General features: G+C 40.8%; 1 protein-coding gene across 1 annotated transcript in view; it reads left to right on the top strand.

Annotated features, from left to right (window-relative positions):
- LOC128373648 (sodium bicarbonate cotransporter 3-like) overlaps positions 1-25,824 on the top strand; it is a 48,310-nt gene that overhangs the window by 17,490 nt on the left and 4,996 nt on the right. The window contains exons 3-22 of the mRNA XM_053333783.1: positions 1,973-2,122; positions 4,217-4,355; positions 5,712-5,872; positions 7,015-7,203; positions 8,258-8,641; positions 12,808-12,923; positions 13,690-13,847; positions 14,473-14,560; positions 14,728-14,874; positions 15,131-15,237; positions 17,133-17,307; positions 20,123-20,256; positions 20,873-21,118; positions 21,885-21,990; positions 22,758-22,919; positions 23,390-23,503; positions 23,755-23,916; positions 24,756-25,007; positions 25,198-25,266; positions 25,528-25,701. Of these exons, the coding sequence (XP_053189758.1) occupies positions 1,973-2,122; positions 4,217-4,355; positions 5,712-5,872; positions 7,015-7,203; positions 8,258-8,641; positions 12,808-12,923; positions 13,690-13,847; positions 14,473-14,560; positions 14,728-14,874; positions 15,131-15,237; positions 17,133-17,307; positions 20,123-20,256; positions 20,873-21,118; positions 21,885-21,990; positions 22,758-22,919; positions 23,390-23,503; positions 23,755-23,916; positions 24,756-25,007; positions 25,198-25,266; positions 25,528-25,701 (3,233 nt within the window). The remainder of the gene's footprint in view (positions 1-1,972; positions 2,123-4,216; positions 4,356-5,711; positions 5,873-7,014; positions 7,204-8,257; positions 8,642-12,807; positions 12,924-13,689; positions 13,848-14,472; positions 14,561-14,727; positions 14,875-15,130; positions 15,238-17,132; positions 17,308-20,122; positions 20,257-20,872; positions 21,119-21,884; positions 21,991-22,757; positions 22,920-23,389; positions 23,504-23,754; positions 23,917-24,755; positions 25,008-25,197; positions 25,267-25,527; positions 25,702-25,824) is intronic.

Raw genomic sequence — 25,824 nt, 5'->3', positions numbered from 1 at the left:
AATCATGTAATATCCTTCAATTACCTCTCTACGGTGGACTATAGGTTGAAAAGGGTAGGTTTTTAATTTCCAAGTATTTTAATGAGCAGCCTATAAAGGGTTAAAGACACACAAAGACAAAAAAAAGCAAAATATAGTTTATAAAAATCAACAACCTGAGTTTGTTTGCCCTCACATAACAAACACAATTTACTGTATTGAACATTAAATTGATCATTTTTAATATTGTAATCTAATCTAATTCATATTGAGACATTGCCCTATTTTACAGCCGACGAGATTCTGACTGAAGAATTTAATAAAACGGTTGATAAGATTAAATAATGGATGTAGCGTTAGATCTAATGAAGCCGTCAGTGCTGTTCTCATGTGGAGAAGCAGCACCACCAACAATATCACCACTACAATATCTCCCTCCTTTTCTCTCTATCCTTCCCCTCACCCTCACCCTCCTCCAACTCACTCTTTATGTGAGTCCACCACTTCACATCTCCCATCCTCTGTTCAATAATATCCTCCTTTTATACCATTCTCTGTTTTTGTAAACCACTTCAAGTCCTCTCTGCTTTCTATCTAGCAAAGCTGTCAGGGTTCCTTTCCTCCCCCGTCTCTGTTCCCCGTCTCTTTTCTTTTTCCCATCCTCTTCTCCTTCTTCTCTTTCTCCGTCTCTATTTCTCTCCATCTGTTCAGCTGATGTTGTACGTCACTCCCGCTTTCCTTTCTGAGCGCCACATCTCGCTTTCATTCCTCCTGGGTTTCCTCTCAAATCGAAGAGAAATGACTCATCTATGAAAAATGAGTATTGGCAGAGAATGTAGGGCAAACACGGGGCGTTTGCATCTTCGAACAGAGTTCCTGTGTAGCAGTAACAATAATGAGAGAAGTAGATAAAATATTGGGGAGGAGGGAAAAGAGGTGTGAAAAATGCAATTTGTGGTGGTCTGATTTATTTCAAATAGGTTATCTGGAGCACTCAGTAGACATTTGTTAGGTTTGCAGTGTTATTTTAGTTTTATTGTGTACGATTGTCCATTTCTGGGACTATGTTACTGTTTTTAAAGGTTTATATAGTCTGTTTTTATGATGTATGATAAGATTGAATAAAATAAACATTATATTTTAATCTGTTGAATTGGAATCTCATTTATATTACTACATACCTTCTGGGGTTTACTTGCTGAGAGAAGCAGAAATCCAGTGCTGTGTTTAGTGGATGGACAAAAAAAAAGAGACACAGTTAAGATACAGTTAAGTCCATATATATATTATTTTACCTGTTTACCAAAAAATACTCAAGTTACAGGTATAAAGAGGGTATTCACACCCAAATTGGAGGGAAATTATAAGTATTTTAATATGTAACCCAAAAACCTGATTTCATTTCAAATCCATTGTGGTGGCATACAGAGCCAAAATTATGAAAACTGTTCTTTGTCTTTAGTTGTTAAGTACAGTAGTTGGCAGAGAGGCCGACAGGAAACAGAGAGAGAGAGAGGGCAATGACCTGCAGCATAGGTCCTTGGCCAGATTCAAAACCAGGAAGGTTGCCTCTATGTGGCACACACTTTAACCACTCAAGTGATCCATTCAGCTGTGTTTTTAACTCTTTTAACTCTTTAGACTTAAAGCACAGTATCAACACATTTTGAAGTGTGTATCACCTTTTTAAATGCATCTACTCTCTCATTAAGTTTCATCTAATCTGAAAATGCCTCATTAAGACTCCAGAAAATAGCAACTAATATCACATGATCCTCTTTATGATTCCTTACTGGTATCTTTTAGCCTGTTTGTATCATGATATTAAAGAACCTGACTTCTTCTTTTATGCTGTTTTGTCTTTTAGTATAATTAAAAAATACTATCCCTGCATTCCCACTGTATCCTAAATCCCCCCTTAACAGTTTTGTCTGAGAGAATAGGTGCAGTAAAAGTATTTGAATCGTTATTCTGCATTTCTTTCCCCCCCCAGGCCACAGAGCTGTGTACGTAGGCGTCCATGTTCCTCTTGGAAGGGAGAGCAAGCGGAGGCATCGCCACCGAGGACACAGACACCACCGAAAGAAGAAAGAGAGAGATTTCGATGAGGGGAAGGAAGATGGCAGGGAATCCCCTCCTTACGGTTAGACACTGTTCCTCACTTTATAACACCGAGCCTAAATGTCTTAATGCTCCTCACACACACACACACACACACACACACACACACACACACACACACACACACACACACACACACACACACACACACACACACACACCGCTCTTTGTTTCATCTACTCTCTAAAAATACCCCTCTGGACTCCTTTTTTTAGATCACACAGTACTGGGCCTTGTGTGTTTTACTTTTTAAGAGCTTTCGACTGTGTTTATTCATACGCTCACAGGACTCACCTCGGACAATAAACAGAGACCCTTGCTACTGCATGTATAATAGATAGGACTAGCCTAGACTCTATGCACCTCTAATTTAATATTAATAAGGTTATTTTGGTGCTTACAAATAGATTAGGTTGACTTTAACAGATGACACTCAACATCTCATATAAAAAAAGTTAAGTTTGTCCTGATTTGGTAAAGAAGCGACAGGAAAAGGATGTAAGTATGATTTTTATGGTGTGTGGAATCAAACTCTCCTTCCTCTCTGCTCAAGCTCGCCACGTGTCTCCGCCTTTTTTTTTTTTTATAAAAACAGCTCTGAATGAAATATTCAGCTCTAAAAGGCATTAAAAGGCCACTGGGATCCAGCTTCTGACACTGATTGAAGGCTGTGACATTATAGGTGATGACGTTTGCGTTTATGTGAGAAGTTCAGCAGCGACTCAGCAGCTGAGGACTCATAAGCACCCAAACAATGCCTCAAACTCTGTGACGTATTATCTCGGGCTCTATGGCAACAGCAGCAAAACACTATCAGGTGTTATCACGTTAAGCATCGAGGGGCAATGAGGACATCATGATTTCTGAAACTAATATTTTAAAACAGCTTTTCACAGTTGGACCTGATGCTGCTGCTAGAACATCTCATCACATATCGCACATCGAGCACAGATCAACACAAAACCCTTAAAGCTACTGAGACGCGGGATTAATTAGGTGTTCTTCTCAGGGCTGGGCAATAAATCGATATTATATTGATATCGTAAGAAAATTCAGAAATCATAAAAGAGACAAAAGCAATTCATGGAAAATTTCAAAATAAACTACATTGTTGTTGTATCGGTACCGAGGCATTCGATTCTGTCCTCATCACCCACCCTTAGTGCAGGTATTGGTGTGTAATTACAGCAGCAGCACTGATATTAAAGGGACTCACTTGTGTGTAATTCATACCAGCCCACCACACATGTACTCTCATCTCATGTGCTAACTGCTAACAGAAAATAACTCTTCCCTTCTTGATTTCAGTCATTTCCATTTCTGCCTCCCCGTGGCGTTCAGACTTGTAATCTGCCATATCTATTTCCGTTTATTCTCTCTCTCTGCTTCCAGATGTCCCGATATCTGTCCTCTAATTCAATCAGACACGAGAAGATGATTGCTGGAAAGCATCCGAGTTTTCATTATTCTCTCTCGCACACACACTTCACCTAAAAAAGATTTCTCTGCATTAAGACTGCAGATGTGTTTCTCTTTTTAGTGACGCAGAATGAAAAGAAGACATGGTTATATATTTATATGTATGTACTAGTCCAATTTTACCCCAGGGCACTAAATTAGCACCACCCACCAGTCAAATTCTGATAAAATACGCAAGTGGCCTGCAGACAAAAAACAATGGTAATCTATTTAGTGGCTGTTAAATTTAAACATGCACTAGATATTTTTGCCAATGGACAAAAAAGGTAATTACGCACCCTGCTTTACTCTACTGAGCTTGAGAAGGAATTAGTGCAACACACACACACACACACACACACACACACACACACACACACACACACACACAAAGTCTCATCCACACTCAGTCAAACTGGTCATAAAGAATTCTGTTTCTTAGTGCCATCTGTTTCTGTGAGCCTCCTGCATCTGAACACACACATACACAGACACACACACACACACACACACACACACACACACACACACACAGGGGTACTATACTACAGGGGTAGCTCACACTAAGCATGGTTTCAGTTGTACTAAAAGCTGCAAACCAATGGATGTATAACTGAACATGTATATGAGATGATTGTAATACTCACTCTGTGTCCAGACACACCATCCCAACGGGTCCAGTTCATCTTGGGCACAGAGGACGATGACCTGGAGCACGTTCCCCACGACCTCTTCACTGAGCTGGACGAGCTCTCCTTCAGAGATGGCAGTGCCACTGAGTGGAAGGAGACTGCCAGGTCAGAAAAGTCTGAACAACCACAGACTTTTTTTTTTTTGGCTTTTATTTTCTCTGATTTTGTTCAGCATTGGTGTGAAAACTTTTCAAAATATTCATACTGTAGAACAAGGGTGTCAAACATGCGGCCCGTGGGCCAGAACCGGCCTGCCGAGGGGTCCAAACCGGCCCACAGACAGGAAGGATCCTGTCTTTTTTTCCTTCCTACTTCCTTCCATCTGTCCTCCCTTCCTCCCTTACTTTCTTTCTTTCTTTCTTTCTTTCTTTCCTTCTTTCCTTCCTTCGTGCTTTCCATCTTTCCTTCCTGTCTTTTCCTTCCTTTCTGTCTTCCTTCCTTCCTTCCTCCCACCCTTTCTTCCTTCCGTCTGTCCTTCCTCCCTTTCTTTTTTTTTCCTTCTTTCCTTCCTTCGTTCCTTCCATCTTTCCTGCCTGTCTTCTTTTCCTTCCTTCCTGCCTCCCTTCCTTCCTTGCTCCCACCTGTCCTTCCTTTTCTTCCTTCCTTCCTTCTTTCGTTCCTTCCATCCTTCCTTCCTTCCTTCCTTCCTTCCTTCCTTACTTCCTTCCTTCCTTCCCTCCATCTTTTTAATGATCCGGCCCAAAAAACCCTTGAATGAAAATGAGTTTGACACCTCTGCTACATGATCAGGGGTTAAAGTAAGTGCTGGAATCCTTTTGCTACACCTTTTAAGTGTAGAGGTTTACTTTTCCATAATTTGGTATTTCTTATTGTAATTCCCTTCACACTGGTTATCTGCAGAGACTCACATTTGGCTTTGTTGCTCTGTGAATTGTAACCCTCAAAATCTGCACATATCTGCAAAACTTATTTATATTTCAAGCCATATCTATCAGAGATACAGACCAGGCTCGTATCAACCTTATGTCCCAAATTCACATAAACAAGAACCATTTTACTGAGAACTTGGAGTTTGAACATATAGTTGTGACTTAACTTGGCTGGCATTTCAAAATTGTTTCCTCACTGATAAAACTTCACCAAAGGGACAGATTTGGGAGTATGAGTCACTCTGTTTTACACTGCCTCATTATCTACTCCGAAAAAGCAAGATTATAATTTGTATGACTAACAATGGAGCTGTGCCATATGAGAACGATAAGTCCTTTAACTTGCAATTCGTATTTTATTTTTTCATGTTAATTATAATATGTGACTCACTGAATGCATTTTGATCTGTGTGTGTGTGTGTGTGTGTGTGTGTGTGTGTGTGTGTGTGTGTGTGTGTGTGTGTGTGTGTGTGTGTGTGTGTGTGTGTGTGTGTGTGTGTGTGTGTGTGTGTGTGTGTGTGTGTGTGTGTGTGTGTGTGTGTGTGTGTGTTGTCCTGGTGTTTATCTACAGATGGCTCAAGTTCGAGGAGGATGTGGAAGATGGTGGGGAGAGGTGGAGTAAGCCCTACGTGGCGACGCTGTCTCTCCACAGTTTATTTGAACTACGTAGCTGCATACTCAACGGCACAGTCATGCTGGATATGAGGGCCAACAGTATAGAGGAAATCGCTGGTAAACCTCACTGACCTTTTTAAAGACATGTTTCTATTAGTATTTCTTAAGAAGCTTTGGTAGTGAAAAGCATGACATAGGTTAAGCGGGTAATTACTTATTAATCTGGTAATATAGTTCGACCCCAGTTTCTTTTCCTAAAGCCAAAACAGCCACTAGGCAAGCAGTGTCCCGCCACTTAGCCGCTATGTGACACTTCATGCCACAGACCTACTTTCAGTATTGCCACTCACACAGCACACTTTTGTCCGTAGAGAAAGATTTTTTGTACTTCGATACAATATTAGCCCAACTAAAAATGTTATTTACCAGTTTTTTGTTAGCTTTTCCATTTTTGTTTTCCACTATCTCACTTGTGCCTGTATCTATAAGGCAAAAACTAATTGTTGGCTCATCTGCTGCCTTCAAAACTTAATCTCACCGCTCAGATTATTTTAGTTAGTCAGTTGCATCCAATTGTATGAGTACTACGATACTATTGGTGCGAGGGGCCCTGCAGCGTGTGTTTTCATCTTAACTGTGTATCTGGGTCAATGGTTTTTTTTTTGTGTCCATGTGGTTTAGTCAAATTTATGTTCCTGTGAACATAAACATATGAAAAACTTGCACACCTTCTTTTTTTGTGGACTCAGCATCAAATTTCTACTTTTAATCCATTTTGAGAGAATATATTAGAGGATTATGGCAAAAATGTTTAAGTGGTGTAACCATAAAGACTTTGTATCAAATAATTCAACTTGCTTAAAAACACTAAATTCTCAATAAAACACCATATCAACTAGTTTGGCATGATCTTACATTATAACTTTTATATTAAATAAAGGTAATGGAATACAATTGACCTAAATATTACATTTGAATTTCAATTATGTAAATCGATTTTTTTAAGTAATTATAAGTCCACTTAAATGCACTATAGGTGGATACAATATTTAATATGTATAATTCTTTTGTGGTTACACCATTTGACATTTTCAGGAGCATTCAGTCTTACTTTTGGTTAAAAAATGGTGCACATGTTATTTCAAATGACACACATGATACAAAACATACATTTTAACAAACCTGATGCTGCTTATAAGACACTTTTTAACCCTTCAACCCTTATTTGTCACTGACCCATTTGTGTTTGTACGACTCAGACATGTTGATAGACAGCATGGTGGCGTCCGGCCAGCTGAAGGAGGACCTGCGCGAGAAGGTGCGGGAAGCCATGCTGAAGAAACACCACCACCAGAACGAGAGAAAGCTCAGCAATCGCATCCCTCTGGTGCGCTCCATCGCTGACATAGGCAAGAAACACTCTGACCCACTCTTGCTTGAGAGAAATGGTGAGATCCTACGGTGCACTCGTATTTCTTTTTCCTCCTCCACATTTTCCACCATTTGGGAAAATTATTTCTAAAGAATCTAATGTTCAAATCCTTCAATGCCAGCGTAGAAGGTGGATGTTAAAAGTGAGTAGAAACTAGAGAATGATCTCTGCTGAAACAATCGGCCCCCTTATTGAAAGAGAAATCTGGGTGCTAAGGATTGTGCTAACATCTTCCGGCTGGCCTGGCTTGGGGTTTAAATTAACGATTGTTTTTCGCTCATTAGGGTGATTATTCAGGAAATTATGCTTTACCTGCACCTCTAGTCAGCATCGTATGTGTTGTTGTTTTTTTTTGACTGGGCATGGCCGCAGTGGTGTTATAATATATATGTGCATTTTAAGATCTTGGATGTCAGCCTGAGGTTTTAAGAATGAAATATGACGTTCTCTACTTCTCTCTTTGCCTGTGGTTCTTGGTGGCCTTGCATTTTCATATCATAAAACCTGAAATGCAAATGTAAAAGGTCAATATAATATTTTATGATTGTTGGTGATGGTAATGGTAATGTGTAAGATGTATGTCCTGTACTAAATGAGTATGTAGTCTGTAGGATTTATGACTGGTCTGTTCTGGTTGAGCACATTTTTGCTTACAGTGCACTGTACGTGCTTTAATTCATGCACTCCTGCATGCGAGCTGAACTCAGTTTTGCCTTACCTCAGTCATGTTGTGTGATTGTTTTGTTTGAAGTTGAAGTAGAATTAGTTACTTGGCCCTTTGCGGATCCTCCCACATGCCTCACTGAATCATTCTTAGTGTCTTCTGCACACAACCATGCTTTTTGCTCACGTTTATGCATGCGTGAATCCCTCAAATTACACCTCTGCCACGCTCTTGCTGCTCACCCTTTCTGGCTGTGTCTTCCTCCAGACACCATCCCTGTGATGTACTCCTACTTCATGTAATTTTCCTTTCTGCTCCATCCCTCCTTCCTCTTCCTCCTTTTCCCTCCTTTTCTCTCTCTCTCTCTCCCTTATTTCCCCTTTTTTGCCATTGTCTCCTCTGTTAGGAGAGGGGTTGTCCTCTTCACATCTCTCTCTCCACAAGCCAGGGGGAGCCTCATCTGTCTCCAACTTGTCACAGAGACGAGAGTCCCGAGTCTCCGTCCTGCTCAACCATCTCCTGCCCTCCTCTTCCTCCAACACTGGGTCCTCCCCAGGCCCCTCGCTCCTCTCCACCCCTCAAAATACCCCCGCATCCTTCAGGCGCTCCTCTCCGAGCCCCCCACGCAACCATGGGGCAGGCTACGGCCCTGTAGGCATCCCAGAGGTGGTGGTATCGCCCCCCGAGGATGACGACCCACCAGTCTCTGCAGAGGAAGAGGCAGCGTTGCAGCAGTTCAGCCGGCGAGCATCCTCGGCATCCCAGGGCGTCGAGCTGCTGCCCTTAGAAGGCAAATATCTGTGTAGCCTGCCAGTGTGAGTCACGGCTTGAACAGAGAACACTAGCACTAGCATGAAAAGCTCTGCTTCTCGTTAACTTCCAACCCCACGGCCATCTCATCAATAACCCACAGCAAGGCTCTGTCTGTTTCAAAAGACGCTCTTCCCACTCTGTTTACCCACAATGCTTTTGACACCGCTCTCCACAATTCTTGCTTTTTTCCCTTCTCTTAATTTTCTATCTATTCCCACTGACACATTCTTCTTCTCCTCAATGCATAAACTCTCTATACTCATGTCTCCCTGCGCGTTTTGGAGACATTCCTCAGCGTCTTTGCCTTGCTTGGCCACGTTTTCTGTTCACGTCTTTATAAAATTCATTTTGGTCTCATGGCTGCCCTCCAAAATGTTTTGTGTCTGTCTGGTCTTTCTCTCACAACTGCATCATGCGTCCTGTGATGTTATATTTCCATGTCTATCTATTTAACCCATCTCGCTCGTCACCATCGGGGTTTTTCCATCCTAATAGGGATGTCCCGATGTGTTCGTTTCATCATCAGTGTCTGCAGATGTTATGTAATGTTTATAGCTACATAATACAGCTGCACCTCACCTTTTTCTTTTTTCTTTTCATAAAGATTGGATTTAGATTGGACAGTTTTATTAGCTGTATGGATCTGAAGATTTGTACAGCTTCTTTTGATTCCCATCATGGTCAAAAAAAAAAAAAAAAAAAAAGGAATGTTCAAATAAACCGAGGTGAGATGTACCACACTGCACCTGCAAAATGCCGCTTTAACAAGGCAGCAAGACTGTTTTTTGGTTTTTCTTCCTAATTCAAAGCTGTTCTGTTTTTATTCTCTGACACTCGGCTCTCAGTGTAGATATTAATTGGATTGTCTGGCTGCTGTTTATTTTTCATGCAGCTCTTCTCACTCACAAGTCTAAAAGAAAGAGGTTTCTTTTTGTTCCAGCAGAGTGCATTGATGCCTTTTTAATAGGTTACATATTCAAAGCACAGTCTGTTATAATTAAAGGATTGAATAGCCTTTAATTGCTGATATCAATCAATGATACAGATGTACGTGCTGATAGACTTGGGACATCCCTAGTGACGTTATAAGTACTAAATCTTCTCACATGTTTTATCCCCAGATGACTGTCCCATTTTAAGTACCCACAAATATAAATGTTTTTTTTCCCCTTGCATCCTTTTGGCACCCATCCTCTTCCTCCTCACCAATTCCTAAGTATAAACATTCTTTTACCCGATTAAGAAGCTAGCGAGGGCAGCGTGTGCCAACAGCGCGGCTAAATATAAGCCCGAGACCAGGATGGGCGTGCTGGTTCTGTATGTACTATCATATTGGCACCTACAGTGACTTTGTGTTCTTCCCAAATGAAGCGTAGTCGGTGTATTATTAGACTGCCTGTGCGTGTGTGTGTGTGCGTGCGTGTGTGTGTCTGTGCTTGTCTCTGTCCGGGAATGGCTCCATGTCAGAGTACGGGTCATTAAAACAAGCAATCACTTTGGTCTGAGCCGAATCTGAAAGGTTGTGTGGAAGAGTGGTCTTATTATAGCTGACGAGCGTCTGTAATTGTACCCCCCTCCTAGGAAAATATACAGTATTTCACAAGAGGCAAGTGTCTTGACATCAGTGCGTGGGTTATTCAGAAAAGGGATGTTTAAAGTCTTAGTCATTGCATTCTAATAAATGTGTAAAAATGTTGTTCGAAGTCGGCTTTAAACAGCTAACCGCACAGAGATGTAGCGCTAAGCAGTGAAATGTCCTTGATCATTCACAGTCATTTGTCTGAATACCGATTACAGCCTCTCTTATAGGTTACAAATAATTACAGCCAGCGATAGAATGATATAGAAGTACTTGGCTTAATAGTACTGACTGAGTTTACTGCAGGTTATTTATACCTACACATGCCATCTACCAATGCAGGATGTTTTCGTGGGTGAAATACCTGCACAGGGCATGCAAGAAGTCATTGGTGGCTTTCTCAGTGTTATTATAAGCTCCGCTGTGAGGGTGCAACTATTTTTTCCTCCCGTTTAAATGTTTGTTTGCTTTGCTACATTTTTTGGCTCATTACATTCACTTGTACATCATTAGAATAGTGTGAAACCATTTTCAGGACTGTGTATTAGAGTTAGGGTCACCCTCAAACAAAATGGGGGCCCACTCATAAAAAGAAGTGCTTCATAGTGCTATTAGAGGTCAGAAACTCCACAGTGTACCTTCTAACTTGATTACCATTGGTCAGTTTTATGCATTTTTAGGCATCTCAGCTCATTCTAACCTAGTGTTATTATATTATCTAGAGCTATATCGATATTGTGATATTTTATAGATATCGTCTTAGATTTTGAATATCGTGATGTGGAATAAGCGTTGTTCTTTTCCTGCTTTTAAAGGCTGCATTACAGAAAAAATATATATTTTCTGAGCTTAACAGATTCTATTGTCTACCTTTAATCCACTTAGTCATAATATTCACATTACTGCTGATGAGTTATCAAAAACCCTCATTGCGTACATATTCTGTGAAGGCACCGATAGTCATCCCTACGATATTGTCAAATATATTGATATCGAAGTATATGTTTATAATCTGAGTCTTTACACAGTATAACATGCATTGTGCAAATAACCAAAGTCAATACATTGATAATGCATCAAAGTAACACATAACTATGTAAAGTTACTACAAAGATACAACATAAAATCCAAGTTCATCTTTTTTCTTTACATATTTCCCCAAGAAACACACTAGTACCATGAGTGTTGCGTAAGAGTCAGATTATTATTATTTATTTTACTCTTTTTACTCTTTTGCATACAAATGAGGTTACCCTGTGACGCCACTGTTTTAAAGGCCGGTATGGTTGAGCATTCCAGGGCTTAGCCTTCCTGAATGAAGTGTGTTGGCGGATGCAACCTAAGCTAATCCCTCCCTTATTCCAAGAGGCTTTGTCGGGTATGTGAGCAATCAGGCTCCTGTTCACCGGTCACGGCTACCCAGCATCCACTGGGGGTTACTTCAGGGTACAGTTCAAGGGTATAGATCAGCTGCAGAAAAGGCACCTTGTGTGTTGATATAGTATACCTGGTAAAAGAAATGTTACTTCAGAATTGCAGAGAATAGTGCGCACATCCTATTCTCTGACTCAAATACATTACTCCCCTCATTTCATCTCCCGGCCTCATGTCACCTCAAGTGCTAGCGTTTCCTGTATCTGGTTTGGCTCAAGTCACATAAGCAAATGTTGAAGTGTGCAGCCAATTACGCACAGAAACACTGTAGCGTGGACATGTGAAGGTGCTGAAGTCTGAAGAAGGTGAACTTGTCAGCCATATCAAACACACTCTCACTCTCCTTTCGGCTCAAAGCTTACACGAATTCAAGCAAAGCGGGGCTGACATAAGCACCGGAGGAATGAGCTTGACAGACGAGGAGCAATCAGCGAGAACGCTTTTTGAAATAACGCGTCTTTCCCCCGTGGAGAGCCATCACAGTCTTGCAGCACTGAAGCCAAATCATCACATCTAGGAAGTAATGGCTGTCATGAGAGTAATCCTTTCACTTGCAGCCAAAAAATGTGATATTTTTGTCAGTCTGATCACCTGTCTGAGGAGCTTTAGCTGTAGCCACTGATCATTCTATAAAATTGGGTCTAGTACTCCTGAAAGGTGATGATTTTGACCTGGGGTGGAACAGAAATGCAAATCACCAGCAGGTACATAGGAAACCCTGCAGCAGTTGCTTTGCATTCCCATTCAAATGTAATGAAATGTACTAGATAAAGTTTTTCATGGAGTATCTCAGAGCTTTTTAACCTGTCGCATTGCGCCACAAACCTGTGTGGGCAGCAGCATGTTTTCAGGATTGTGTATCAGGTTTGTTTGCTGAGAGCTCACCACTCATCAAAACTGCCTGTGAAATTGCCTCCCGTTTGTTGAGCCCATGCCATAAAACAGCCTCCACTTTCTCAAAATTAAACTCTTAATGAAAGTCAAAGGGGGGCTTTTAATGATTGCATCACTTAATGGCATTTCATGGTGAACCAAACCACACAGCTATTCTCTACCAGTGTTTGCCTCTCCAATATACTCACACAGTCTCCATCATCACTTTGTCTCCCTCCTCCCCCTTCCCCCCCCAGGACCGCTGGTGTCTCCGCACTCTTTACCAAACAACCTGGACGGTAACAAGGCGATGGAGAGAAGGCCTTCCAAAGTAGGGGTCAGTAGAGAAAGCAGCAGTGTCGACTTCAGCAAGGTAACCTAACCACAGTACTGAGCACAGAAACAGTCCATCATGGTGAACGGGCCTCCAGACATTCATCAATGTTTTTCCTCAGTTTTCTGGACTTTCACTGACATTTCAATGAGCTTGTGTTGAAAGCTGCCTCTATGAGAGCTACCATCACATACCCATTGTTGCCCTTTCCTTCTGGGCTCTGTAATAGGCATCTGCAATCATCGCTCCACCTGCAGTGGACGAAGAATCATCAAAGTAAAAGTTTTTAGTTATGTAACTTTGGTTACTTTGGAAAATTTCCTCCCTCGCATGGCCTCCATCCATCTTGCCATTTTGTTCCTCATCCATTAAATCAAATGGCAGGCCGCCATTTGTAGTTATCACGATAAAGCCATCTATTATGACTGCCAAAAACATAAGGTGCAGTGTTTATATGAATCAGAGTTTACAAAAGAGGGATGAAGGCAAAACTTTTCTGCATAAGGATATAGAAAGTGTTGCCATGCTCAGATCTGTATTTAGCATTGCACACGAGATGTATTTGATTAGGAACATAAGAAATGCATCATATCAATGGACAATCTTTGCTCAGTACTATGTTGTCGATTACGTAGCTGCTAACTCTCCTTATTTTTCATTATTATCACAACATTCCAACACGCTGCTGCCATCATTTTATATTCACACATTTTCATCTTTTTGTTTCATGCGTGTCCATGAAACCTTATCCTCATATTCCTCCTGGATGCAGCTGAATAAATCTGAGTCCTTCCATTGGTTTCAGGTGGACATGAATTTCATGAAGAAGATCCCTCCGGGCGCCGAGGCTTCTAATGTGCTGGTTGGGGAAGTGGACTTCCTGGAGAAGCCCATAATTGCCTTTGTACGACTGTCCCCTGCAGTCCTTATAACAGGCCTCACTGAGGTGCCGGTGCCCACGAGGTACTGTGATAATATAGTTTAATAATATCATGATAAAGACTCAAAAAAGTGGCCAATGTATTATACTCTATCTGCAATTTAAAGGAAACTGACAAATTAATTCTTAAAAGCCTGAGTCACATGGGACTAAAGTAACTGGGAGGTCTACTGTGATTTTTAATAATAGAGGCTATGCATAGTTTTCTATATCTGTATCCTATAGTATAAAGTAAAAAGGAAAAAAAGGGTCTATATCCGTGCTAGTAGCCTTGTGAGGCCAGAGAAGAAAGTTGTTGCTTGGAAAAAATGGTGTCACAATTTTGCTTATCTGCAACACATTCTGTATAATGTGCCAAAAGAGCTTTGGCTAAGTGTGCTGCAGGAAATATGATACACATTACTGCTGATGTCTGTCTTGTCAGGACATGTAAGCCAACAACCAGAAAAGGCAGGGAAGACTGTTGGCTAGCACATATGAATGTAAACTATGCAGGTGTCAAACATATTCTTAAAAAATGTGAAAGGAGCATTTAAATGTATTTTTGACAACATTTAATGAAAAATAAAACACAAGAAAACCTCTGCAGTGTATATTTAAATGATAATAGTGTTATTCATGGTTCATTTATGTATTTCTCATCCAAAGGTTTCTGTTCCTGCTTTTGGGTCCTCATGGGAAGGGGCCTCAGTACCATGAGATTGGCAGATCCATGGCCACTCTGATGACGGATGAGGTGAGAGAACTTCAGCTAACTTCAGCTTGTAAACTCTTTAAACTGTATCAAAGTAAAAAAATTGGAAGTTTTCTTTTGGCTTCTCTACTGCAGTGGATTTCCCCTTGCTGTGAACACATTAACATGTTATCGAGGCATTTTAACAACTTATATTATTCACGGTGTAGATTTTCCATGATGTGGCGTACAAGGCCAAAGACAGAACGGATCTCCTCTCTGGGATAGACGAATTCCTCGATCAGGTGACTGTCCTGCCTCCTGGAGAATGGGATCCCACGATCCGTATTGAGCCCCCTAAGAACGTCCCATCTCAGGTGAGTGCTTGTATCTCTGTCATAGGCTATGTAAATAGTAATTACTGTAAACCTCTGTGTGCTTTTTAAGTCTAATTTCACAAACTGCAACTTAGAAGAAGTCCTCAGTGTGTATTTCTCTATATCCTACATATACTGTACTCCATACCACTATAATCACACTGACAGTGCCCTCTTATGGACTTGAGCAGCATGACAGCATTTAGATAGAAATGCATTTAAATATATGATGTGTATATATGATGTCCTCCTGCAGATGAAGAGGAAGAGGCCGTCCCATCCCAATGGCAACGCATCTCCAGCTGGAGAGCTGGAAAAGGATGACGACCATCACGGAGGACCTGAGCTGCAGAGGACCGGGAGGCGAGTACAGCACCTTTTCTCAGCATAGCAACAAATGTTAGATTATAATTATTTAGGTGAATAGTCCTGATTTACTACAAGGGTACAGGCATTGATTTGAATATCAGCTATGTTAGCAAATGTGTTGACATGGAAAAATGTGATAATTAGAGTGTATTCTAGTTGAATTAACAACCTCATTAGAGCATGTGGAAATGTTTAATGTTGATTATGCTGGAGTGTTGGGAAGCTCGAGTGCCTCTTGTTAGCAAAGAAAGCTCATCTGACTAAGTATCTCATTTTTTTTGCCTGTCATATTTAATCTTATGAGATACAAAAGTGAGATTGTCCTTGCTGCAAATTCTTTAAAATCCTTGTCCAACAAGTGAGAACATGAAATTCAGGTCATCATCAGCATCAGGTGATTTTTATGTTGAACAGTAGATTTACTTGTTCTGTAAGCAAAGAGTGTTCAGGAAAAGCAATTTCTGTATTTGAACAGCTCAACACTACTATGTGATAATGTCTGTGGACCGCAGATGCTGACATTTATGGATTGCTAATGCTGAGTCCCTGGAGCTCAGGCCACACAGAGGAGAATGTGTTTATTTGAAGCCTCAGACACACACACACACACACAGAGAGACAGACACACACACACACACACACACACAGACAGACAGACACACTCTTTACACACACAGACGTTCAGTTGGGGAGGCACTGTATTATTTACAGATTCACTCTCCTTTTCACCGCTACTATAAAAGGCTCATGCTACGAGGCAGTGACTGAGGGGGGGGGGGGCAGGCAGGCAGGCAGAGTGTAAGGAAGTGCAAGGAGCCGATGTAAAGAAAGCTAACAGAAACAGGGGGCTATATAAAATAGACAGCGGGGGGGAGGTTGTGGTGGCAGGCAATATAAGTTATTCCAGAGGTGTTTGGAGAAAAGAAAATGAAAGAAGACCTCACAGCATAGCAATTGGACAGGTGTCAGAGAAAGCAAAAAAAAAGATACACAAGGTGACAAATGGATTTCAAAAAAAGAAAAGGAAACTCTCGAAGGGCAAACAGAAAGAGAGGCAGAAAGAGAGAGATTGTGAGTGTAGGTTTGAGGCTACTGGTGTTAATATTTTTCTGCCCCCCCTACATACTCAGCAAGTAACTTCAAACATAAAAAACAATTATCGTTACCAATTAACTGTGTAAAAATATCATCAACACTCTCTGTCTGCAGCTATAAAAAGAACAAGCAGGAGGATTGATGTGTTGAATTATTAACACGTAATTAGAAGGGCACTTCACAGGCAGATTGAGACCCGCTCTGATCTCTGAGTCAAGCCAACCAGAGATTTAATAAATGTTTGTCGCCATTAACAGAAAGCTTTCATTGTTTTTAAAAGTATTATTTAAAATTCTGGCTTCATATTAAAGGAGTGTATGTGACGAAGATTAGAAGCTCACTTGACTCATTTCCTAATGGACTCATTTATGTATTAATAAATTTGTTCTGTGATGTTGTTGTGCACTAATACTACTTTAAAGTTCGAACATTAAAATTAAGATAAGACTTTCCTTTATTAGTCCCATGATGGGGAAATTTTTAATATAACAGCAGCAAAGTGGATAATAAAAAAGCATCAATAGCATCAATAAAAGAATAAAGAACAATAAATAATACATACAAAAGCAATAAAAAAAAACAATAAACTAGAATGAACTGAAATTAGCAGTATATATGAAATACTGTTATTGCTCTCTAGTGAACATCAGTGCTGCAGCTAATGATTATCTTTCTTTTTAAACTTCCTGATGAATCATTCCGTCTCTTAATTGACAGAAAACTGTATTTGAATCACTCGTTTACATCTAATAGTTTCAGCTCCATTTAAAAAATCTTCCTCTCTTCTCTTCCAGGATATTTGGAGGTCTGGTCCTGGACATCAAGAGGAAGGCTCCGTTTTATTGGAGCGACATCAAAGACTCCTTCAGCCTGCAGTGTCTAGCCTCCATCCTCTTTCTCTATTGTGCCTGCATGTCCCCCGTCATCACTTTCGGAGGTCTTCTTGGGGAGGCGACCAAAGGCAACATAGTGAGTCAGACCAATCCCCACTTAGAAGTCAGGACTGGTGCTTGTCGGGAAGCCCAGCAGGGAGGAATCAAAATCCTTAATCCCTGGTAGAGCTGCATTGAATGAAATGAACCATACAGGGCAGAGTACATTTTGATTGTCATATGTGAGGATATTAATTTCTTCTGATCTGATATAATGTAGTAATTTATAATATATGACCCTGCCATGTTTACCCCCAAACTACTGTCAGCAACACCAGCGCTCTCTAAAATGACATTCAACATATATTTAAGTTCAAACTTTGTAACTTTCACACAGGGGCGCAACTACCTACTTTCTGAGGGGTATGCAGATACATTTCAGGCGCCCCCCCCCCCCCCCCCACCTGGCACCCTCGCCTGAATTTTTTTTTAATGGTTATGTAACTCAGCTGTAATTTCAGTCACTTTATGTTATTGTATTAGTATTATTTGTGTTTGTATTATTTGTATGATTTGAGTGAAATGCCCCTTTAAGGGTTAAGACGACATTATGAGTTTTAAGACAGTCATGAGATTTACTATAGTGCCCCTAGTGAGCATCGCGAGCTCAGATGTGTGTCCTGATTCTTTCTCTCCATCCTCACACCTGAATGACATGAACTTTGTGTTAAGGAGGTTTCAAAAATACAGCAAGCAGTCAAACCACATATAAAAATATGAAATTTTAATTGTAACTGATATCCTTATTGGATATCAGTTACTGATTGGACGCTGCATCTGATCTGACTTATCAGATACATCACAACAGCACTGTAGTGTTATATCCGAGTGAAGACATTAAACTCAAGTGTATCACTCCCAAGTTCTATAATTTATCTGTTTTATGATTCACCATCTAGTTAAAAAAAAAAAGATAACTGTCTGAACAACAAAATAACCACAAACCAGTTCCTTTATTTTCCTTGTCATGATCTGTTGTATTGTAAATACTGATCAGACAACAGTAACCTGTTGTTTTACTATTAGTAGCTTTAGCTAACCTGTTGTTTTACTAGTAGTAGCTTTAGCTAACCTGAATATTTATAAGCCTCCTCTTGATACACTGACATAACTTACCTACTGTCTTTCAACCACTTTGAAAAGCTTTTTTTCATCCCTGCAAAATCTTTCTCTTTCTCCCTCTTCCGTTTTCTGTTTTGTGCCCCCGAGAGCTTTATTTTTTGTCTCTCCATGTCATGAGGTCCCTGTCATCAAATGACAACACGATTCAAATGAAAACACTCCTGCTCTAGCGCGTGCTCGAGGGGGCGCGCACCGGCGCGCCTATAGTGTGGAGAGGCGCTCCGGTGCTTTCACCTCTCTCCCCGGAGGGGAGGCGATTATCGGAGGGGCAGGGGAGGGAGGCGGAGGGGCGCCTAATCAGTGACGTGCCTCTGTTATTGATCATATCATTTACTACACATGCACAAACGCTGTTAAATACAGAAAATGCGACTCGAAATAATTTTACCCCCATCGCTTTGGCGCCCCCTCCATTGTGGCGCCCCTATGCGCCGCATATAGTGCATACCCACTTTTTGCGCCACTGCTTTCACACACAATACAGGGCCTGAATTTCAGCGCGGGATTGCGGGTATTGCTTACAATTTAATTGATTCCCGCAAATCCAACACTTATAATGTGGGAAATTCAGGCATGCATTTACAGCGATGTATTAATGTTCAACCAACGTCTGCAGCGGGCCGGAACCGCTGTGTCCGACTGTCTGACTTCGACCCTGAACACACCTGTCGCTAGCATAACACAGACACGCTAACAGCGATATTAAGTTTAAGGAAACACACACAGACTGCTGGTTAAAACATAAATCTACATCATCTGAGGCAGAGCCTGCTTAGAAAAAAAGCAGCGAAGCCCGAAAAGACTTATGAAAACAGCGCCATATGTTAGCATGAACAACGTTAATCCTCAGACAGGTAACTGTGACGTTACTATAGCAACAAGTTTCAGGCTAACCGGCTCATAGTAAATGAACGGCTCCAACTAAACAGGTGATATTAGCGGCGCAATGTGTAAAATGCTGCGGTGCTGCTCGTTTTATCAGCTGATGTTACAAAACGTCAATTTTAAGTCACACAATATGAGGACTGTAGCAGCTGTGAAGATCTCCTTACAGTCCGTCTCAGTCATACCCATCACTAATCTGTCTCTCAAATAAGAAACGTGTTCTGTCTTCCTCTAATCATCGTGTCATGTAAAACAGGTCATTTTACTGTGTCAAGAAAAGTCACCGTAAGTTTTCACCCCTGGTTCCCTGTACTAGTGCTCATTTGTGTAGATGTAGTGCTGTGAGGTCTTACTGTCCAAAGTATATTGTGATGATTATTCAGTCTGCCTTGCTCTAATCTGTTTTCACACTGCAAACTATTTGATATAGTGTCTCTCTTTTTATCGCTCCCTCTCTCTCTCTCTCTCTCTATCTCTCTGTGTGTCTGTTTCTCTCTGCTTGTTACCTAGATGTCCTTACTAGGCTAGGGACTGTTGGCATAGGCGCAGACTGTGTGCTGGTGTGTGTGATGTGTCTAAGTAAACTCAGCAGGCGAGGGCCACACAGAGATATGGCTTCGGACAAGTCAGCAGGGTGGAAACATTTAAATAGTTTATCTAGTCTCTCAGACGCAACACAGAATGTCTCTTTAATCAAAACTCTCTGTGTTCTCGTCGGGGGTCTCTTCCTCATCTTTCTCTTCTCTCCTTCAGCCTTACCCTGTCTATCCTCCTTTGTGTGGATTCACCTTCCCTATTCTCCCTTTCTCATTCCCTCACTCCCTCCCTCTCCTTTCTCTCTACAGAGTGCCATAGAGTCTCTATTCGGGGCATCAATGACAGGAGTGGCGTACTCCCTCTTCGCAGGCCAGCCCCTCACTATTCTTGGCAGCACAGGGCCCGTTTTAGTGTTTGAGAAGATCCTCTTCAAGTTTTGCACGTAAGTTATAGGGGCGATACTATGGAAAACTCACTTTTTCAATGCTTGTACATGGTTAGTTGGGTCTTTGGGATGCCTACTGATATACAAGACCACCCACTCAGTTTGATGTGGGCTGTTTTTAACTCATATGATTCAACAAGCCGATCAGATTTATGTAATTTGTTGCTTCATTGAAACTGTAATCTAGTTCAGTGAACATGTTTAATTTCCTATAGGTTTTTCACAATAAAAGTCTTTTGTTATTTAGTGATTTTATTATGAAGAAGTAAAGCAGGAAATGTTGGTTTTCATCAGGAGTAACTTAACACAGCTGCCCCTTGCTGAAACTGGCCAATCAGAACAGAACAAGCACATTGGGACAGAGGCCTTAAAGAGACAGGAGCTAAAACGGCCTGTTTCAGACAGAGGCTGAACTGAGGGACTTCATAAATCAGTCCCAGAATAAAAATATAGAGCTAACTTACTTTTGCTATGACATGATACAACATTTACAATAACATAGACTAACTAGTCATACACATTAATTAGCTAATTAGCCCTAATGTGCATGTACAGGTGAAGGCATCTATGTCTATATACTCTGCTCCATGTCTACTGTTTCTCACCTCCCCAGGGACTACGGCTTGTCCTACCTGTCGCTGCGGACCAGCATCGGTCTGTGGACGGCCTTCCTGTGTATTATCCTGGTGGCTACAGATGCTAGCTCGCTGGTCTGCTACATCACCCGGTTCACAGAGGAGGCCTTCGCTGCACTCATCTGCATCATCTTCATCTATGAGGCTCTAGAGAAGATCTTCCACCTGGGAGAACACTATCCCGTCAACATCCACAACAACTTGGATAACCTGACGTTGTATTCGTAAGTACTGAGATTCCAGTTAAATTCACTGTAAAAGAGATAGAGGAATTAAATTAAACTCCTTAATCGCCAGTATTACTTCAGGCAGAGCTGATTACCTCCATTAAAGCGAACAGTAAGCAGCCTGTTTGAGCCTTTAAACATCTACGGTAATTTGTCTTTTGTACAAAACAACTTGGATTATAACACGATTCAACAAATATCCAAGATTTGGATTTTAATCTTATCTGGAAGTTTTTGCACAAAGCCAACATCTTTAACTGTGATTATGCTCAGAACATCAATATATTAAGATTAATTATGAATATTTATTTATCTAATATTGAATTTTATTCAATTAAATCATTATTTAGGGTTTAAAAAAATATTATTTATTATTTTACCAGAGAAGCATTAATGCTCTTAAAGTTAGTCAGAGCTAACACACTCTATTTTAAATACATTGTCATAATGTCAAATATCAAAGGGTTGCATTTAATTGTATATTACACATTCAAATAGATCCACATCTAATCATATATTTCATACACAAATAAATCCCAATAACAACACACTGGTTTCATTGGTAAAGACAATAATTGTAGTGACTCGAGGAGTTCCCAGCAGATTTCTCCCCCGGAGGAGAGATGAAACTACCTCCTTATAAAACACATATAAAACAACTGATGCCAGGTTGTGTTTTAAATTAACTTAAAAAATGAACCTCAGATCAGAATTCATAATTAGATACATGCTGTTTAACATAGATGTATTTTCTTGTCCCCAGCTGTCAGTGCTCTCCACCATTCAATGCCACAGATGAGCTGAAGGAGAAGTGGAACCGGACAGGATACAGCCCAGACACAATCCCGTGGAGCAACCTCAATGTTTCGGTGAGGGAGACGAGGGGAGGACATACAGTGAACACTCATTCGACCGTTTTTACACATAATGTGCTCTAAAAAGAGAAAAGAAGACAGTGAAAATAGCTTTTACATCAAGAATGGACACTGCTTCACACAGACGGTTCAAGACCAGCATGTCTTCTCATATAAGCACTAATCTTTTGAGCAAATATACAAACTCAAAATTATCCAAACTGAAGCCACAGAAAATAATCAATCTACAAGCCCAATATCAACAGTCCACTTTATTTTAGGATGCACATCTTTGCAAAAGCTCTCTGTTATGTATTTTGTTTTTAAATATAGCTCTCATTATACTTGAAATGACCGTATTTAACATTTGTATATAATCAAATGTTAGTGTCTTTCCTGTAGTTAGTGTATATACTCAATTCATACCCAACATCAACAGTATTTACTTTACTATGCGTTCAAGCTGCAATAGTGGAGGCCAAGCGATCAGCCCGTTCCAAACTGGCACAGGTTGAACTGGCACTGTACTAGTATTTAAATGATGTGTAAGAAAACACACACACACACACACACACACCATCAGCCAGTATCCTACTTTGTACAGACACTCTTACAGTCACACTCGCTCACTGATTCATGCAAATGTAGCCAGATACATAAATACGAATGCAACAACTTCCTAGGCTGCCAAATAAAACCTGATTCTGTCAGCGCTGGCACAGCTTATCAAAGTTTATAGTGTTACAACGTGAATCTAATACTCTAATACTTTTTTTTCCTAGATGTGTAAAATGCTCAAGGGAGAGTTCGTGGGTTCGGCCTGCAGTGATCATGGTCCCTACATCCCAGATGTTCTCTTCTGGTCCATCATCCTCTTCTTCACCACCTTCTTCTTGTCGGCCTTCCTCAAGCAGTTCAAAACAGAGAGATACTTCCCCACTAAGGTGAGATGACATGACATGTGACAGTAATGTTTTATATTACTGGTTAAATATGTGAATATCAGTAAATTCACATCTGAGTAGTTTTTTTTTTCTTTTTTCTAATGTATAGATTTAGCTAAAAGCCTCTCCCATTAAGTAGATGTTTAATATGCAGGAGTTGTCTCCTGTACAGAAAGACAAGATCCTCCCACATCCTCCCACACAGCAGCAGCCCCTCTGTTATCACATGGTGGTCTGTGTAGGCAGGTGTTGCTATTGTCTGAATTGTTATGCTTTTATTGTTGACACTAATGTAATTATTATTTTGGTGGATTTTGACAATGACAACCTGTAAAAACTATGATTGTGTGTTTGAGAATTAACTTGAAACAACAAAGAGACTGTGTGTGTGTGTGCTCAGTTAAACTCCTTAAATAGATGAATAAATATACCTGTGTTGTTGTTTCTGTTCTGTGTGTGTGTGTGTGTAGGTGCGGTCCACCATCAGTGACTTTGCCGTGTTTATAACCATCATGGTCATGGTGTTGGTGGACTATCTAATGGGAATCCCCTCTCCTAAACTCAATGTCCCCGACCGCTTTGAGGTAGGCATCTATTCCAACATGTCTGTCTATTTATAAGCGTGGATGATCAGATCACATGGAGGGGAATCACAGTCAGCGAGTTTATCCAAATGTAATGCACCATATAAAGTATTTAATCCAAAAATGCCCTGATATAGATGTTAAAATGATATCAAACATAATTATGTCCACAGAAAGTTTACTATATTAGGCAAAGTTCTGAATTTCACATGATCAAATATTTATATAATGATTTTGTCTTTTCCCTGCAGCCGACTTCAAAGAACCGAGGCTGGCTGATAGACCCTTTAGGAGGAAATCCCTGGTGGACGCTGCTGGTGGCAGCACTTCCTGCCCTGCTCTGCACCATCCTAATCTTCATGGACCAACAGATCACTGCCGTCATCATCAACCGCAAAGAGCACAAGCTCAAGGTTCAAACCCGTGCTTATTTTCTCTTAGTGGTGTTAAAACTTGATCATGTTCTGTCATCGTTCATTTTAAAATCCATATGTAATTAATATATTTTGAATGAAGCTTTAATTAAGGTTTTAAGTCATGTATTATGATAATTAGAGGAAGTAGAGGTAAGAATTAATATCGGCTTCATGGGAGCTGATTTTCATGTCTTTGTTCACGTACAAAGAACAATGGAAAAATACCCCAAACTGCATGACTCAACATGTCGGTGTAAACTTGTGTTTAACTGGAATTAACTGTGCTAAAGCTCATGCTACAAGCTCAGCAAAGTGTCAGTAACGTTATTGAATTAAAAAAAAAAAAGAATGGCTTTGCAAAATGTGCTAAATCCTGCATCCCTGACATCCGACCACCAATCTGCCTGTTTTGTGTTTTTTTTATCTACTAATTTGTGCCGCCTCCACTTTGCTCTCTTTCTATCTGAGCCCTCCCTTCTCCTCTCTCTCTACACTCCTCTAATCCTCTTTAGCTCACTCATCTCTCACCACTCATCACGCTCCTTGTCTGTCGCACTTAATTATAGTCGAATCAAACATTTTCTCTCTTCTGTCCTTCCGCTTTGTTAATCTCACAGAAATGCTTTGACCAATGCTTTCAGCTTTTTTTCTCTTAGGTATTTTTTATGCCTCAGCACTCCACATTAAAAATAAATCCAACCCCATATTGTAAATTCAAGGTTTTTTGCCATACACTTTTTATTTTAGGAGTACATTTGCTTCCCAGGAGAAAACTCATCACTGTGTCGAAAGCTTTCAAAACTGTGTTCCTCGTCTCCCTCCTGTGCATCCTACAGAAAGGCTGTGGCTATCACCTGGATTTGCTAATAGTAGCAATAATGCTGGGTGTCTGCTCCATTATGGGCCTGCCGTGGTTTGTAGCTGCAACCGTCCTCTCCATCTCCCACGTCAACAGCCTGAAAGTGGAGTCCGGCTGCTCCGCTCCAGGAGAGCAGCCCAAGTTTCTGGGCATCCGTGAGCAGCGGGTCACCGGATTCATGATCTTCGTCCTCATGGGTTGTTCAGTTTTCATGACCTCAGCACTCAAGGTGAGAGCAAGGAAAAACAACACTCATGCCATGCTGGTTTTCTTGTGTGCATTGTGATGAATTTAATATATTACAGATTTTCTGCAGAAGTCTCCCTACTTTAATGCATCCTGGTGAAACGTACTGTACTGCAAATTCAATCTTTTATACTGTTTTTAATACTCTGTCGGTTCTCTTCTGCTCTTTACAGTTTATTCCTATGCCGGTGCTGTATGGAGTCTTTCTCTACATGGGAGTCTCATCTCTAAAAGGCATTCAAGTAAGACTCAGTTCTGCTGCTCCTTAAAGATAACATACTTCTAATATTCTTAACAGAGCAGCAGTCACGAGCTGTTAAGATAAGTTTGCCCCTCGTAGTTTCAAAGCTTTGATCGTAATTCAGAATCCGTGAAAGCCTTTTAATGTGTTTCCTTTTCTGAATAATGTATTGAGCCCCCTCCCCTCCTCCCTTTTTCCTCATCACCCCTTGCATTTTTTAAAACTCCCTCACTGAGCTTCTTTGCTCTCGTTTTCTCTGCAGTTCTTTGACAGAATCAAACTGTTTGGTATGCCTGCCAAGCACCAGCCAGATCTGATTTATCTGCGCTACGTGCCGCTGTGGAAGGTCCATATCTTCACCCTGGTGCAGCTCACCTGTCTGGTGGTGCTCTGGGTCATCAAGGTCTCCGCTGCAGCGGTCGTGTTCCCCATGATGGTAATGATGAGCTCAAATCTCACTGATAGTTTGGGTTGTTTTGGACACTTAACTACACATCTACATGCAACTACCTACTCAAGATGTACTCCAGTTAAAAGTCACACCACAGTAGATTTTAAG

This window comes from Scomber japonicus, chromosome 15 (genome assembly GCF_027409825.1).
Source record: "Scomber japonicus isolate fScoJap1 chromosome 15, fScoJap1.pri, whole genome shotgun sequence".
NCBI lineage: Eukaryota > Metazoa > Chordata > Actinopteri > Scombriformes > Scombridae > Scomber > Scomber japonicus.
The sequence above is the reverse complement of the archived record's forward strand: the minus strand, read 5'-3'. Positions and strand labels throughout refer to the sequence as shown.